At 32.7% G+C, this 15,136-nt stretch overlaps 2 protein-coding genes across 8 annotated transcripts; both read left to right on the top strand.

The window, feature by feature from the left end:
- The first annotated feature begins 3,448 nt into the window (after positions 1–3,448).
- LOC121254598 (cysteine-rich and transmembrane domain-containing protein WIH2-like) lies at positions 3,449–6,029 on the top strand. The gene is made up of 3 exons (XM_041154713.1): positions 3,449–3,621; positions 3,785–3,959; positions 5,687–6,029. The coding sequence occupies exons 1-3, from the start codon at positions 3,570–3,572 to the stop codon at positions 5,730–5,732; spliced, it is 273 nt and encodes a 90-aa protein (XP_041010647.1). The 5' UTR covers positions 3,449–3,569; the 3' UTR covers positions 5,733–6,029.
- A 2,163-nt stretch (positions 6,030–8,192) lies between these two features.
- Positions 8,193–14,634, top strand: LOC121254596 (telomere repeat-binding factor 1). 7 transcript variants are annotated; one of them, XM_041154708.1, is made up of 7 exons: positions 8,193–8,448; positions 9,084–9,266; positions 9,575–9,792; positions 10,005–10,089; positions 10,957–11,040; positions 13,390–13,740; positions 13,846–14,231. In XM_041154708.1, the coding sequence occupies exons 2-7, from the start codon at positions 9,117–9,119 to the stop codon at positions 13,978–13,980; spliced, it is 1,023 nt and encodes a 340-aa protein (XP_041010642.1). In that variant the 5' UTR covers positions 8,193–8,448; positions 9,084–9,116; the 3' UTR covers positions 13,981–14,231. The 7 variants fall into 7 exon arrangements, with proteins under 7 accessions (XP_041010642.1, XP_041010643.1, XP_041010641.1 ...); XM_041154709.1 differs by having other exon boundaries at positions 9,079–9,266; XM_041154707.1 differs by having other exon boundaries at positions 8,194–8,401.
- The last annotated feature ends 502 nt before the right edge of the window (positions 14,635–15,136 follow it).

Raw genomic sequence — 15,136 nt, 5'->3', positions numbered from 1 at the left:
ATCAAATTAAATTATTAATCAACATATGATTAGTGTAATTGTAAAATATGAAAAAAATAAAAATATTTTTATTAAAAAAATAATATTATATTATTATTTTGATGAATTCAATGGCTAATTCAATGTGGAGTTATGACTAGAGAAGTTTTAAATTTATAGAAATAATGTACTTTTCATCAAATTTTAGAGATAACTTTGATGAAGCTAATGTCAATGCTCTAAATATATGGAAAACATGTACTTTTCATCAAAATTTAAAGATGAATTTGATGAATCTAATGCTAGTGCTCTAATACTCTAAACCCCACATTGCCCACACATGGGCTCCCAATAGTGGTTTTTTTTTTACTTAATAATTAATGAAGTATTTTTTAATAGAGAAATGATAGTTACAGTCGTGATTGTGCAAGCACCGCGTAATCACTTTAGAAAAAGTGAATAAATACGGTACTCATATGAAAAAAAACTAATTTTTTAATAATAGACCATATTATTTTTTAAACCGACTGCATGATATTTACACATTCAATAACTATACCTAATATTAATCTTTTTAATAATATTGTGAACTTTAAAAAAAAATTACTTAAAAGTGATAAAAAAAAAATACATGAAAAAAAGAAATTATCCCATGTGTCGGTATCCATGTGTGGCTGTAGAGCGACTTTCGGAATTCAGGAAAAACAAAAAACCAAATTGCTTCACATCCATAATGCTCGAGTTGTCACTCTCCACGTGTACCCCCTCCTAAAAAAATAAAATTGAGAATGGGATATTTTTAAAAATATTTTCTAAAAATAAATTTATAAATTAACGAAATTGATGATTTATTTCAATTGAAAAGTTTTTTTTTTAAATAATTTTAGAGTACTATATCAAATTATGTCGATTTAAAAATTTAATTTTATAAAATATTTGTAAAAAATAAACTCGATATGTCATGGTCTAAAAAAAAGTAAAGAAACGAGTATCACGATTCACAACTACTACAATAGTCTGGTTTTTTAAATTATTACAAAAGGTTACAAGGTCGCTATCTATTAATGAGAGTCCAGATCTGTCAAAAAAGAAAAAGCCATGAGAGTCCATGCGTATCACTTATTTATATTAATTTCTTATCAATTTTAAGCATCATAATTGATGGAAGTTGTTATTTGCCTTAATGTCACACTATTAACTTTTGTTTATTATTTATTAAAACCAAACAAATACGATAATTATGAAAATATGTAGAATATGCATTTATAAATTATAATATATAAGTTAAAAGAGTAACAGTAGATATAATCATAGATTATACAAGCACAATGCACTATTTTTAAAAAAGAATGTGATATCATATTTATTCATTTTTTTAAAAGATAGGTGTAATATTTGTGCACTCTATGATTGTAAATATTATTTTTTAAACTTGAAAAGTGCACGTATTTGGTTTTTGTCATATTTAAAAACATAATTATATTATAAATTTGGTGTGTAGGTATTTAAATATTTATACGTCATAATAATCTGATTTATAAGATAAATTTTAAATTTTATAATATAAGGGATGTGCATTATGTATTCTATATATTGACTCGATAATAGAATAATTTTATTTTTAATAGTATTTAACTGGTGACGTGGACACCAAATTAGAGTTATTTGTGGATGTCATTCCAATAAGAATAATACTAGTTTGTCCTCTCATTTTGACTGCTTATGTATTTAATTTTTTAAATTATTTTTTATTTATTAATTAAGAAAGTAACTATTAATACATTAATATTTTTTTAAAAAAAATATTTAAAGATATTAAAAAATATGAAAATAAAAAAATAAAAAATTTGAAATTTGCCTAGCGGCATGCCAGGGTTATTGCTGGGCGGAAACCTGACATCACTCTTTGAAAACAAAAACAAAAGAAAGAGAAGACATTAACCCTGTCAATTAAACAAAGACTTTGATTAGAAAATAAAAATAAAAACGAACAAACACCTTGGAAGAATCAATACCTATTCCCAACGGATATTGTTAGGTGTCAATCTGTCGTTAACTGATTATTAAGTAATTTTAGGCCTCGTTTGGTTATCAAATTCACTTCAACTCATTTCAACTCATTATTATAACTTTTTCAAATCTCAATATAAAATATAATAAATAATTCAACTTTTTTAAATTTTTAAATAATAATAATATTAAAAAATAATATTTTAATAATATTAAAAAATAATATTTTAATAATATTTTATCATCACAACTCAACTCAACTCAACTCAACTCACTTCAACATCCACACACACTCTTAGGCTTATATATCATTTGAAAATGGCTAACAAGAATTTAAAAAATATATCCATAAGATTATGTATAGTAAATGTAAAATATAATTTGTGCTGTAATGATTATCTACATTTAAACAAGCATTATTTATTTATGTATTTTATTATTATCTCTTTTTCTTTTCATGTCATTTTTATATTTTTCACAATGACGTTATTTCATTTAAAAAAAAAGTAATAAAGGTACTCTTGATGTAAGTTTATAAAACATAATATAAGTTACAATATTACGAGAATATTGTATTTTATTAAAGAGAAGAATAATCCTGATAAAAAAGTGTATAAAACATAGGCTACGAAATCTAAAAAAGGAAATACATGGAAAATATTTAGGACGAACGATTTTTTTCATTATTATATTATTCTGAATTTTTACATAAGTTATTTTTATCGTATTCAGCGTAAACTGTAAAGGGGGAGATTACAAATTTGCACCCATGCTAATAAATAAGGGACGCTATAAATATTGGAATATAGGTGGGTATTCCAAAATTCATTTTAATTTATCTCAATTTATCTTATCTGATGATTATAATTTTTTTAAATTCTAATACAAAATATAATAAACAATTTAACTTTTTCAAATCTCAAAATAATAATAATATTAAAAAATAATATTATAATAATATTTTATTCAATTTTCAATTTCTATTTAAACTCAACTCAACTAAACTTAATTTAGTTTAACATCCAAACGCAAACTAATAGTCAGAGAAAATAAATATATTTTTAAAAATAAAAAATAATATAAAGAAAGAATGGACTATTTAAAGTACGAGAAAATAAGAAAAATTCTTATTGCAATCGAGTTCGTGTATTAATGCTGGCATAGAAAGTATCCGTTTAATGAAATGGTGTGAATTGAGATAAAAATAATTTTCATAAAACAAATGATCTTATTATTCTTTCAAAATTTATTTTATTTTATTTTATTATTTAATAAAAAAATTATATTAGCATTGATATACGGTTTGATACGTTGAATTGCTTGTATTTATAAAGGCTAGATTTTAATAAAAGTTTAGGGAAACTATGAAAAATGCTCTAATAATTTCACCTCCTGCAAAATTAAAGCCATTAAAGAAAAAGATTGAAAAAGAGAAAAAGAAAACTTGTAACAATATAAAACGACCAACCTTTTTTATTCCGTGTACGTACACCCACCTCCTCAAAAACTCTGTTTGGGGAAGAAGAACGATAAGAAGGAGATCTCACATTCCAGGGCCAAACCATCAAGCAAACTAAAGTATGAGCTATTACAACCAGAATCCGCCACCTGTTGGTGTTCCTCCCTCTCAAGGTCAGTGAATACTGTCTTGCCCTCCCCCTCTTTTTTTCTTTGTGATTTTCTGTTCGAATAATTGCAATTCTCTTTTTTGGTTTGTTTTTGTTTTCCGCATTCGTCTTGTTGGATCTGACCCCTGGATCTGTGTGTTTGTTTTCTCTGTCTGTTAATATAATAGGTTATCCGCCGGAAGGATATCCCAAGGACGCGTATCCGCCGCCGGGCTATCCAGCACAGGGATATCCACCACAGGGTTATCCTCAGCAGGGATATCCTCCACCCTATGCCCCTCAGTACGGGCAGCCTCCCCCGCATCAACAGCAACAAGGCAGCGGTGGCTTCATGGAAGGCTGGTACGTCCTCGCCTCCCATCTCTCTCTATTTCTTCACTGTCTCGCTGACTCAGATCCGAGTCGATCTGGTTTCTTGTCCCGGTTAAGAACAGTCAACTCGACGACGGTCGAAAACGATGGGGTTCACATTAGCTGTTTGGTAGTTGGGTTATCTTTTTTTTTTTTTTTTTTTTTTTTTTTTTTTCCAAATTAGAGAAGGGTGTTTTACTAATAATTCAATTCGGTTCTTTTTCCGTTTTATCTTTTCATAAATTAATCTAAATTGAATTGGTCACTACTGATATTGGCAGAATCCCATGATATAAAATATTGCGGGAGTCTGTGAAGATCCCAATTTTAAATTATTTTTCGTTGGTAAACGTTGGGCTACATTTTATAACTAAATAATTACTTTCTTTTATATCATCTAGTGGAAAAGTTCAAGTTGCATTATACTATTGTCCAACCATTTCAAAACCCCATATGTTTTTTCTTATTCAGGATTTAGAAAAGAATAGTATAAAAGTTGAAATTGTCCTATGTGAACACATATCTTTTGAAGCGCACACATATTTTACAGATACTCTCCCAATTCAAGACCCTTTTCTGCCTTGCTATCCGCGTGTCTTTGGGTAGTTTGTTTTAGGTACTCATTAATTCTGATTAATGAAGTGCTTCCTACCCGGATTTGACTAATCTAAATGGATTAGTGCTGTTGTTGCCATAATAATCTCATATTGGTATCTTCTATTCATTCATAGTTTGAGTTTATTGTTTGAATTTAATTCTTTACACCATTTACAAAAAAAGCTTAAATCCCTAGGGTTGGCTCAAGTGGAAAGAGGCTTAATTTTGGTGTATGCTCCCCAAGTCTAAAGTTTGAACCTTCGAGGCAAACAATTTCTAAGGGCTACGTCCTATTGGTTAAGGCAATGATTTATGTGATCCATGTGATGCGGATGCATTACATGAGTTTGGGGCTAACTGGATAAAAGACATGCTGCAATTGCAAGGGCTAACCACCCCTTGGGGCTTAGATGAGTGGTTAAGGGTGGCCGACGAGTCAAGGGGTGGTGAGATCAACCTCCAATGGTGGATTTCACAAAGTCATGTCACATAGTGGCGAAAACCACCCCAAGGGTGGCCACGGTCACCCTTTCCGCCCTAACTACTCATTGAGGGATGGTCAGATCGCCTAGTCACTCCTTTAGGGGTGATCAGCACCCTTCAATATTTTTCACAGTTTTTATTTATTTCATATAATGATAAGGAATGGTTTGGTGCGTGTTTAAAGCATGAAAGGTTGATATGGTTCCATTGGTCGGTATAAAACCACCATGGATACAATTCTCAAAAAGATGTTTTATTGCATTTGGGTAGTGAGGTAATTTCAGATATTCTGTGAATAATAGTGAAAAAGTAATGATAAAATATTGAATAATAGTAAAAAGTAGTGAAAAGTAAAAAGTAATGATGAAATAATGAATAGTAGGGAACACTTCACTACCCAATCGGAATTCTCATTTCAAACTTAAAAGATAAAAGTTCAAATTATCTTCGTGTCTTGAGTTACATTTATTAATTCGTAATTAATTATCATTGTTTGAATGGAGATACACGGGGCCTTGCTATTATGTTTCTTTTGGGTAGATTGTTTAAATACGATTTAATTTATGCATTAACGAAGTACTCTGTGCTAATGAGTAGTGGGTTTTTTTTCATGGTTTGGTTTCTGATTTTGCTTGCAGTTTGGCTGCTTTGTGCTGTTGCTGCCTCTTGGATGCGTGCTTCTGATGAGGAACATTGCAGCAAAAATGGGTTGATGTTCTATTGATCACGCTACTTAGATAATTCAAATTCCCCTATCTATTTCGATTGTCAAGTTCTTCTTTTCCCATCCCTTTCTTCTTCTCGTCTGTTTCTCCTTGTGATATGTACTTTTATTTGGAAGTGAACATGCCCTTAACAACTTCCTATTGTTTGGGTTTCTCGTTTGAATTCCTGACTCGGTTTCTTTTTTACATGGTTTGATTTCTAGGCTTGTGGATTGTGAGAAATTCAACATGTAGTGAAATTAAGGTCCGTTTGATACTTTTTTTTTTTTTTACGTACCTTTCAAATGAAAAAAAAAAAGGTGAAATTTGAGTGTTTAGACTCGTGGCCGTTTTTTAAAACGGGAGGGATGCCTTTTTTTGAAAATGCATTTTTCCTCCAATGTTTTATAATCTTTGCTCCAAAAATACCATTGCTTTGAACATCTATAACATATGGTATTTTGATGTTGCCATTATATTCTATTTCATATCGTTATCGTTACAATTCTCTCACTCTGTCGTTTTGAATTTTAATTGAGGTGACAGTAATTAATTTCTATCAGATTATTATATGCTAAAATATTTTTCCAATAATTTGAAAAAAAAAAACTTTGCATCGTTTTGGGATTGGATTTTAAATTAGTGTTGGTTATTGGATAGAAAAGGCCATTTCTCATAAAATATTGAGCTCAAACTTGGCCCGAAACGAGCAACAAGTAGGCCGTCTTTTGTAGACTCTCAGTGGACCGGTTTCAGTTCAAAGTTCACACATTCCCTAACCTTGACTGTCCTGAGAAGGGCCAACCCTGCCGCTAAATTCCAATGTCCTTTTCTTATTCTTCTTCTTCTTTTTTTTTTTTTTTTTGTTTGAACTTGGTCTAAATCATGGTTTGCAGCAAAATAAAGATATTTAATATGGTACACAAAGAATCCTTCGATTATGCTTTTTAGCGTTATTAGTCCAAGATCGGACTCTCAAATGTATTGTGTTAGTATATTTAATATTTAATTTGTTACCTCAAAATTTTATTTTTTATTTTTTTGGGAGAGAACTTGGTTAAACAGGACAATAAAACAATGTTGTGTATGAGGGAGAAAGATTTAGAGAGATTGAGTTTTGTAGTAGAGAAATTCAAAACGGTTTATAGGACATTTTATTTGACGAAACAATATAAAAGTTGAAATAGTGCATTTGAGCAGAGACTTGAATCAGTTTATATCTTTATATGTAATAAAAGAAAAAAAATTTAAAAGTTACAACAGTTCATAATGAAACATTATTTTTAAAGAGTTACTGTTCCATAAACATATCACTTCAAGTTTAATAGGTAGAATATTACTTTTAGGGGTAGAATGTCACATCGGAGTTATATGACTCCGCTTAAAATGTAAAATAATATAAATGTTGAATTAGTGCTTTTGGATGGAGTTTCGAATCGGTTTATATCTTTATAACTAAGAAAAGAAATGAAACTTAAAAGATACAATGGTTCATAATGACACATTGCTTTTAAAAGATTTATCGTTTCATAAACATAATACTTCAATTTTAATGGATAGAATACCATGTCATAATTATATAACTCCGCTTTTATATATAGTAATATATGAGTTTTTTCTTGGTAAAATCACACTTCATGTTTTTGGTCTAATCTTTAAATTGTCAAAATTAGCATTTAATCAGGGTGGGCACGTAGATGAGAGGTATAAAAGTTAAAGAGCGGGGCGGGATCCGAATAGGATAAAAACCTACTCGGCATGTACCTAGCCACCCGTATGTCCAAAATAAGAAAAAAAAAAAACCTAGTAAAACCTAAACCTAGTTTCTCTATTAATTCACCGTCTCTCTTTGTTCTCACCGCCTCTCTTTCTTCCGCTCTTTTCTTCCCTTGTGCCTTCTATTCTTCTTATCTTCCTCTTATCTCCTCCTTGGTCTCTTCATTTTCTTCTTCTATCACTATTCTTAGTTTTCTTGCCTTCTTGCATAGCATCCCGCTGCCATTAGAGCTTGCATATTAGATGGTAGCATTGCCATGGGTTAGCTTTTCTCTCTATCCAAATAGTTTTGTCTATTCATGTTTGATTTTGTTCATTGATGATATATACTAGAAAAAAAATATGATTTTGTTCCATACATTGATTATGCTTATTGTTATGGTTTTTTCTTTATTAAATTTATTGTTAACAAGTAAGTGAATTTTATTTATCACTTATACTCTAATTAGGATGAGATGAAATATTTTTGACTTGAAAATATAGACAGGAAAATATATTTATAAATAATATATCTTACAAACTCTATAACTATTCAAATGAATTTAAACCCTATTAAATAGACAATAAATAATAAAAAATTGACCAAAAGTGCGCCTCTTTAGTCCACTCTCTTTATACCTTCGAATTATGTCAAAATTCAAGAAAAGAATGGTAAAAAAAAAGAAAAAAAAAGAAAAAATGAAAAACCAAGAAAGACCGCGATAGAGAAAAAAAAGTCAACGACTCATCATCCTTTCCTAAAGTTGCCGTGTTGTTTAGGAGGGGTAGCCGTGCCCTAATTATCTCCCGTTCGCAACGGAATTACAAATCCCAGACCCCAAAAACGAACGCACACAGCATTTAGAACCGAAACAAACTATAAACGGGAAATAGGTACAAATAATCGTTGTTATTTACATTGCCTAATCCTACATCGTCCGGTAATTTGTCTTCTTTCAGATTCGTTTTTTTTTTTTTTCCCGTTCTCTAATTTCCTCGTGATTTTAGCGGTCGATTTCATTTGTCTTTATTTTACCTGTTTGTGGAATCCGGGGCTCCGTCTATTGGAGTATGAAATTTATATTACCATAACTCTGAGTTAGGTTTTAGTTGTTCGTTAATAACTCTCGGAAGAAACATGTTTGTGCATTGAAACATTAATATATTCTGAATTTTGTGCATGCCCCGTAAAGGGAACATTTTGATTTGGGTTGTGAATTTCCTAGTTTATATCTGAACAAACTGGATGGGGTGGATGCGTTTCTTATAAAATGATCGAGGGAATTGCTATTCGTTCTTCTTCAGGGTCATCAAGTTAACAAACTCATATAGCAATTGTTGTTTGGGTAGCCGAGACGATCCTGAATAAATTTTTTAATGGGTTTAGATTCAAGGTTCTTGGATGTCATTTTTAACAAAAGTAAGATATATTTTTTTGACAAGTCCATACCCCAACAAAAGTAAGATAATTGATGGCGCTTTAGTATAATCGGATATGAAACTTCATACAAGTTTGATATAAATTTCCTTGCTGCTGAGTGCATCTGCTAATGATGAGCACTGTTCGGCAGATCAGATTCTTTAGGGGCACATATTTGTGCTACTCTTGATGGGTGCTCCTAAGCAGAAATGGACCCAAGAAGAGGAAGCAGCACTTAAAGCTGGGGTTATTAAGCATGGAGCTGGAAAATGGCGCACGATACTCAAAGATCCAGAATTTAGTGGTGTCTTGTATCTGCGTTCAAATGTAGATCTCAAGGTGTGTTATTTAGAATTTATTTACCAGGTGGAGTTTATTTATGCACCTTTTCAATGTTCCCATCATGAATAAATGAAACAAAATTTTTATCCTGAACTGTATAATATCTTCCCTAAAGTGATTAATTAATTAGCCTGCTTTTGATGCCTAGTGGTCTAAGGGTGGGCTTGGGACTAGCTGTAGGTAGACCAGACATCTTGGGTTCAATTCTATGCTAGGAGTTCCCTTGGTTACCCGATATACAGGGGCCTACCTCGGTGAGGTTCCATATCATAACAAAAAGTAATTTTCTTTTTGATGGTTGGTAGGACAAGTGGAGAAATATGAGTGTAATGGCGAATGGATGGGGCTCCAGAGATAAGGCAAGGTTAGCTGTAAAAAAGGTGCCACAGGTCCCTAAGCAGGATGAGAACTCCATAGCTCTCAGTACTGTTGTTCATAGCGATGAAGATATTGTGGATGCCAAGCCTCTTGTAGATTCTAATGATACACCGAAGGTTCCCATTCCAAAGAGATCTATTGTAAGGTTAGAAATTTTGGCAATTGTTGTTTTAGCATCTTATTTCCATAATCCTAGTACGTGGAAAGTAGTTTCATGGCACTATGCTACTGGCTCATGGAATTATTGGTCTCTTGTTATTTTTGGATGATCGCGATATTGTTTAATAGCAATAGAAATTTTGTGTTCTTTATGTGTTTATTTGTATACCATTTTATCTTTTGGATTCATTTTTTTAGGTTGGACAATCTTATATTTGAGGCTATAGTCAGTTTGAAGGAGCCGGGTGGTTCTAATAAGACAACTATTGCTACATACATTGAGGTAGTCTTCTATTTTCAAAGCAAAATATCATGGAATACAATGCGTGCCGTTCTTCAGTGGATGGTCCATGAGACTTTGTAGTGTCATGACTTGATCAAGTTTAATACTGTTGTAATGGCTTTATGATCTTACATTAATTTTAGTGGAGTATCAAAATTATGAACTTAAAAAATATCTGTATATGTGAGAGGATGACATGGCTCACATACTTTCCATTGTGGATCTAAATGGTTAATTTTGATAGTTTGGGCCTGAGGGACTGGCAGTCAACTTTGTGATAACTTACTGTCTACCTCTAGTTTTGCTTCTGTATATAAGGATTTTGGGCATTAAACTTGGGATGTCATGTAACTATATGATATTAGACATCCACTAGCACGTCATGAAAAGGACCCACTCAAATGTTATGGGGCACGTCTAATTGCGCCCCCTCCTTATTTTATTACTGTGCAATCCCAAAGTGACAGTTCCTGCCTATTAACTGACACCATCAACCTTATAGACAACACAAACATGGCATTTCTCGTTACATCAGATGTTTTCTTGTTTGTATCATGGTAAAACTTCACATCTGAGTTTCAAATATAACCTGACATTTCATTTCCACCCTGCATTCTTATTCCTTTCATGCCTATAACTGGAATTTAATTAATAAGGCTTGCTCACTGAGCCTTAAATGGTGCGACACTTAGCTTGTCTGGTTCATTTATAATCATATAGAACAAGTCATTAGTGACACCATTGAACATGTGTGCTTATGCTTATTCACCATTGAGATTGTGCAGAAGTAGGGATGATGCTTTTCTTGTATCCATTTATGTATTATCTTCATGGTCTTCTGAAGCCAGTGAATTTCTCATTTTATAGGAACAATATTGGGCACCTACAGACTTTAAGAGGTTGTTGTCAGCAAAATTAAAGTATTTGACAGCAAATGGAAAACTGATTAAGGTAAATTCTATGCAGAATCGTCGATTCAATTGTCTTAAGCCAATTGTCATGTTCTGCCTCTCCTTGCTTTACTTCTGTGGTCCTTATTGCTTGCCGAAGCATATACAAGTTTTATCAAGCTAAATAATGTGATTTATTTTTTCAGAAAAAGAAAAATAAATGAAGTTTCTGATGCGGCTATTGAGTGTGTCAATTTATCATTAATCCTTTTCAGGCAGTGGTGTTTGGCAGGTTTTGGTTGGAAATGTAAAGTGGATATTTTTGCAGCTCAACACCTTTATTAGTTCTTATTTTATTTTTTATTTTATCTTTTGGGAACTCATGCAGTTCATTCCAGCCCAATTAGTAATAGAAATATCCAACCCAAACCTAGCTTGAGCAATTGAACTTTTATCTTATCTTTTTTTTTTTTTGGATTGAGTTCAAACCTATCTTGGGGTTGCTTTGTAAGATCATGAAGGGAGGTAATATATTAGCATGGGTTAGGTTTGGCGTTGGCTTCTATATATTTATATTGTTTGTATGAATGAGGAGTATAGTGGGTTTTTAGTCAAGATTAGGGGATCCAGATAGATGAAGGGATGAAAATGTTGTGTTTTGTTTAACTGCAATTAACACCCAGGTCAACTTTGTAAGGTATGTATCGAGGTGATATGTTGATATGGGTTGGGTTCTATTGGCAGCTAAGGAAGAGCCCTTATGACTGGGTTTTTCTGAGTCTTCTTTGTTAAACAAAGAACACGATTGAGTGAGGGAGGGATTTATTTGAGAGGTGGGAGGGGAAAGCCCTAGCTTAGTTTTTTGAGGCAAAAGTTTAAGATCCTAGTTGATAGTTTCCTTTCTCCTCTATTTGGGCTAGGCCTTGGCTTTACACCTAAAAGATGAAGAGATTTAGATTGGTAAATTTTCTGTGTTGTATATGGCAAGAGCGCAACGATTGGACTTTCGAAAACAAAGAGCAGTCTCCGGAGGAACTTAGAACGCTATTTTTCCGTACTTTATTTCTATGGGCCATTGCTTTAGATTTTAATGGCCTGAATTTTCATGACTTTCTAGTTTCCCTTACTTCGACCTAGATAGGTCTTATCTCTTGTATACCATCTTGTGTACTTGGGCTTTGCCTATCTTTATTAATATATCTTTGATTACTTATCAAAAAAAAGATTGGTAAATTTTCTCCATCTTCTTTTGCAGTTTTCCCACTTTTGTACTGCCACCCATCTGTCCTGGATTTTTAGTGATAGGTTTGGGACTAGGATTTGAGACTACTGTTGATAGAGAGAGCCGTAGCTTGAACTAAGATTAAGAGATGCTGTGAAAGCATCCTCTTCTCTCTCATGGTTTTCGTCTCTTCCGCTTGCCTCATCATCACAATTTTCTCCTTATGGGGTTTGAGGGTCCACATTTAAGGGTTGTGATTTGATAAAATAGGGACTTAGATATTATTTGGCTTTCTTTTCTCTTCTCACTCTGTTGTCTTGATGCATGTGTGTAATTTCTTCTTTTGCCTGATTTTGCTATCAGGCATCAGGACGACTACATCTTCACATCTTATTTTTTATGGTCCATTCCAGCATCTTGGCTGATCCAAGCTCGGTGCAACTTCAACTCAACTTTTTCTTTTGCTCTAGTCCTGACTAGAGAATCTGCAATATTAAGCTCTGCCCTCCTTGGCTTATTTGGCCCCTACACATGAATGCAATTATTTCATGGGCATTAGATGTGCCATTACAATTCGATGGGAACAATTTTATGTATGTTGCCAATATTCACCTGTTTAGTAATAGAGAAGGAAGTGATTTTAAGTTTAGATGAGTGCGTAAGTGGATGAAACATGCAGTACACAAATGTTGAGTTACTGTAACTCAAAAGGTAGACACCATTGATGAATTGAAAATCATTGAGAGCTCTTTTTATTTTTTCCTCCCCTTCTCTGTTTAAATAGCGTATAAACAGATAATCATGAATCTTGGGGTAAATTAAAGGGATGAAGATTTTGATAACTTATTTGATGGGATTGAGAAGCCTTTTTGGCTATTTACTTATTCTTGTTGGAATTTTCTTCGTTGTGCTTTGTGGCAATATGTTATTCTTGAAATTGAGCCGAGTGCAAATATCGTTGGTTTATTGTGATGTGTACTTAGGTGATGATCGTTATGTTGGTTTATTGTGATATGTACTTAGGTGATGATCGTTAATTGAAACTGAATTTACAGTCTGCTCACTTATCTGATTGGTACTTCAAGACCATTAAGAAAACTACAGAATAGGATTGGTTCTTTTACTGACCCATTGAAGTGTGAATGATTTAAGATAGGGTGGATTCCTACATTTTTTTTACCTTTACAGGTTAAACGCAAGTATAGGATTGCACCTACTCCAGCATTTCCAGATAGAAGAAGAAATGCTTCCATGATACTCTTGGATGGAAGGCAGAGGGTTTTTCCAAAAGTTGAAAAGGATGATACTCGTATGCTTACAAAATCCCAGATTGATTTAGAGTTAGAAAAGATGAGGAATATGACTCCACAAGAGGCTGCTGCAGCTGCTGCTCAAGCAGTTGATGAGGCAGAAGCTGCTATAGCAGAAGCCGAAGAGGCTGCAAGAGAGGCTGAGGCAGCAGAAGCTGATGCAGAAGTGGCACAAGCTTTTGCAGCAGCGGCAGTGAAAACTTTGAAAGGAAGAAGCAACCCGAAAATGGTGAGATTCCTCTCTTACCCTATCTAATTTTCATGCTTTTTTTTTTTTTTTTTCTATATTTTTCTTGCTTGAGTGGAGCTCTGCTAGGAACTTTTTGTTGATCAGATAGAAGCGCTGCTAGATATTTCGATAAGCAGGCTTTACAGCAAAAAGGGAGATAAATTAAGAGAAGGAAAGTTGTTCCCCACTTACAGATGTTTGAAAGGAAAGCAGATCACAATTTTTCATATTTCTATGTAATTAGTGGCAGCAACTTGTTCTCTCTTTTCTTTCTTTTCTTGATCCAGGTTTCTCATCCTGCTCTTTTTTTTTTTTTTAGAAAATATAAATCTTAGATTGAAAGAAAAAAAGAAACTTCCCTATCGAATACCAACATTCCATCTTCTTCTGTTTTTGATCTTGTTTTCTTAAGCTTTTGACTAATTTGCATTTTCTGAAAGTACATGCAGATGATCCGAGCTTGACCCAAATTAATAACTTCGCAAAATGGCCAGCAAGGAGTAATGAACTGGAGCATATATCTGATCCACAAGAAAGAGTCAGAGTTCATTTTGTTCGGGAGCTAGATGCAATGTTTGTCTTGTGCTGACAAGCCCGGAGGTGCCTGTATTTGTAAATATGTGAAGGCGATTCCTTGGCCGGCCTAAGCTGGATTTACCTTGTCAGGAAATCCTGTTCATCCAGTACCTTTTCTTTTGCAGATTTGTGTTTATATTTTCCGAAAATGCTGGTTCTTGGCCAATATTTTGCCACCTTTTTTGAACTTAGAAATTGCAGCTAAACGTAGAAACTAGAGTGCATAAAGAAATAGAAAGAGATGGATTTTCTTCTGATAGAGTTCTGTTTTAGGACATCTGATTTAAATGGTCTTTAAATTGCCAGATTATTTATGTCTTGTCTGTTTAATGTAAAACCCCTTATCAAATCCCTCTCCTTTACCCCCCACCCCTGCATTGGCATTGCGTGCTATTATTATGCTTCTCTCAAAATTGTGAAGGGTACGTTTCTGGAACATTCCTGGGAGAAAGATTGTGGATATCAATCAGACAAACATCTCCGCACAATAAAACAAGAAAAATAAGGAAAATGAAAGTTGCAGAAATCTTTATCACATACACTAAATACTTATAAATCACATGTTAAGGCAAGATTCTAAACACATTTTGAAGATAATAATTTATGAGAAATGTTTTAACTACTTTGACTGTAGTAGAGTAATCTTGTTTGTATTTATAAATGAGACGAGATGAATTGAGATTAAAATAAAAAATAAAATAAAATATTAACATATATTTTTAATATTATTTTTATTTTGAGATTTGAAAAAATTGAATTATTTATTTTATTTTATGTAAAAATTTAAAAAAATTATAATAATTAGATAAGAAAAAGTAGA

Source organism: Juglans microcarpa x Juglans regia, chromosome 3D (genome assembly GCF_004785595.1).
Source record: "Juglans microcarpa x Juglans regia isolate MS1-56 chromosome 3D, Jm3101_v1.0, whole genome shotgun sequence".
Lineage (NCBI taxonomy): Eukaryota > Viridiplantae > Streptophyta > Magnoliopsida > Fagales > Juglandaceae > Juglans > Juglans microcarpa x Juglans regia.
This window is presented reverse-complemented; position numbering and strand designations above follow the sequence as displayed.

Bases quoted from the DNA above. Each gene is read 5' to 3' on its own strand.
- LOC121254598 (XM_041154713.1), top strand. From the start codon at position 3,570: ATGAGCTATTACAACCAGAATCCGCCACCTGTTGGTGTTCCTCCCTCT. The intron at 3,622-3,784 runs GTCAGTGAATAC...TTAATATAATAG, and splicing joins TGGTGTTCCTCCCTCTCAAG to GTTATCCGCCGGAAGGATAT. The intron at 3,960-5,686 runs GTACGTCCTCGC...TTTTGCTTGCAG, and splicing joins GGTGGCTTCATGGAAGGCTG to TTTGGCTGCTTTGTGCTGTT.
- LOC121254596 (XM_041154708.1), top strand. From the start codon at position 9,117: ATGGGTGCTCCTAAGCAGAAATGGACCCAAGAAGAGGAAGCAGCACTT. The intron at 9,267-9,574 runs GTGTGTTATTTA...GATGGTTGGTAG, and splicing joins GTTCAAATGTAGATCTCAAG to GACAAGTGGAGAAATATGAG. The intron at 11,041-13,389 runs GTAAATTCTATG...TTACCTTTACAG, and splicing joins CAAATGGAAAACTGATTAAG to GTTAAACGCAAGTATAGGAT.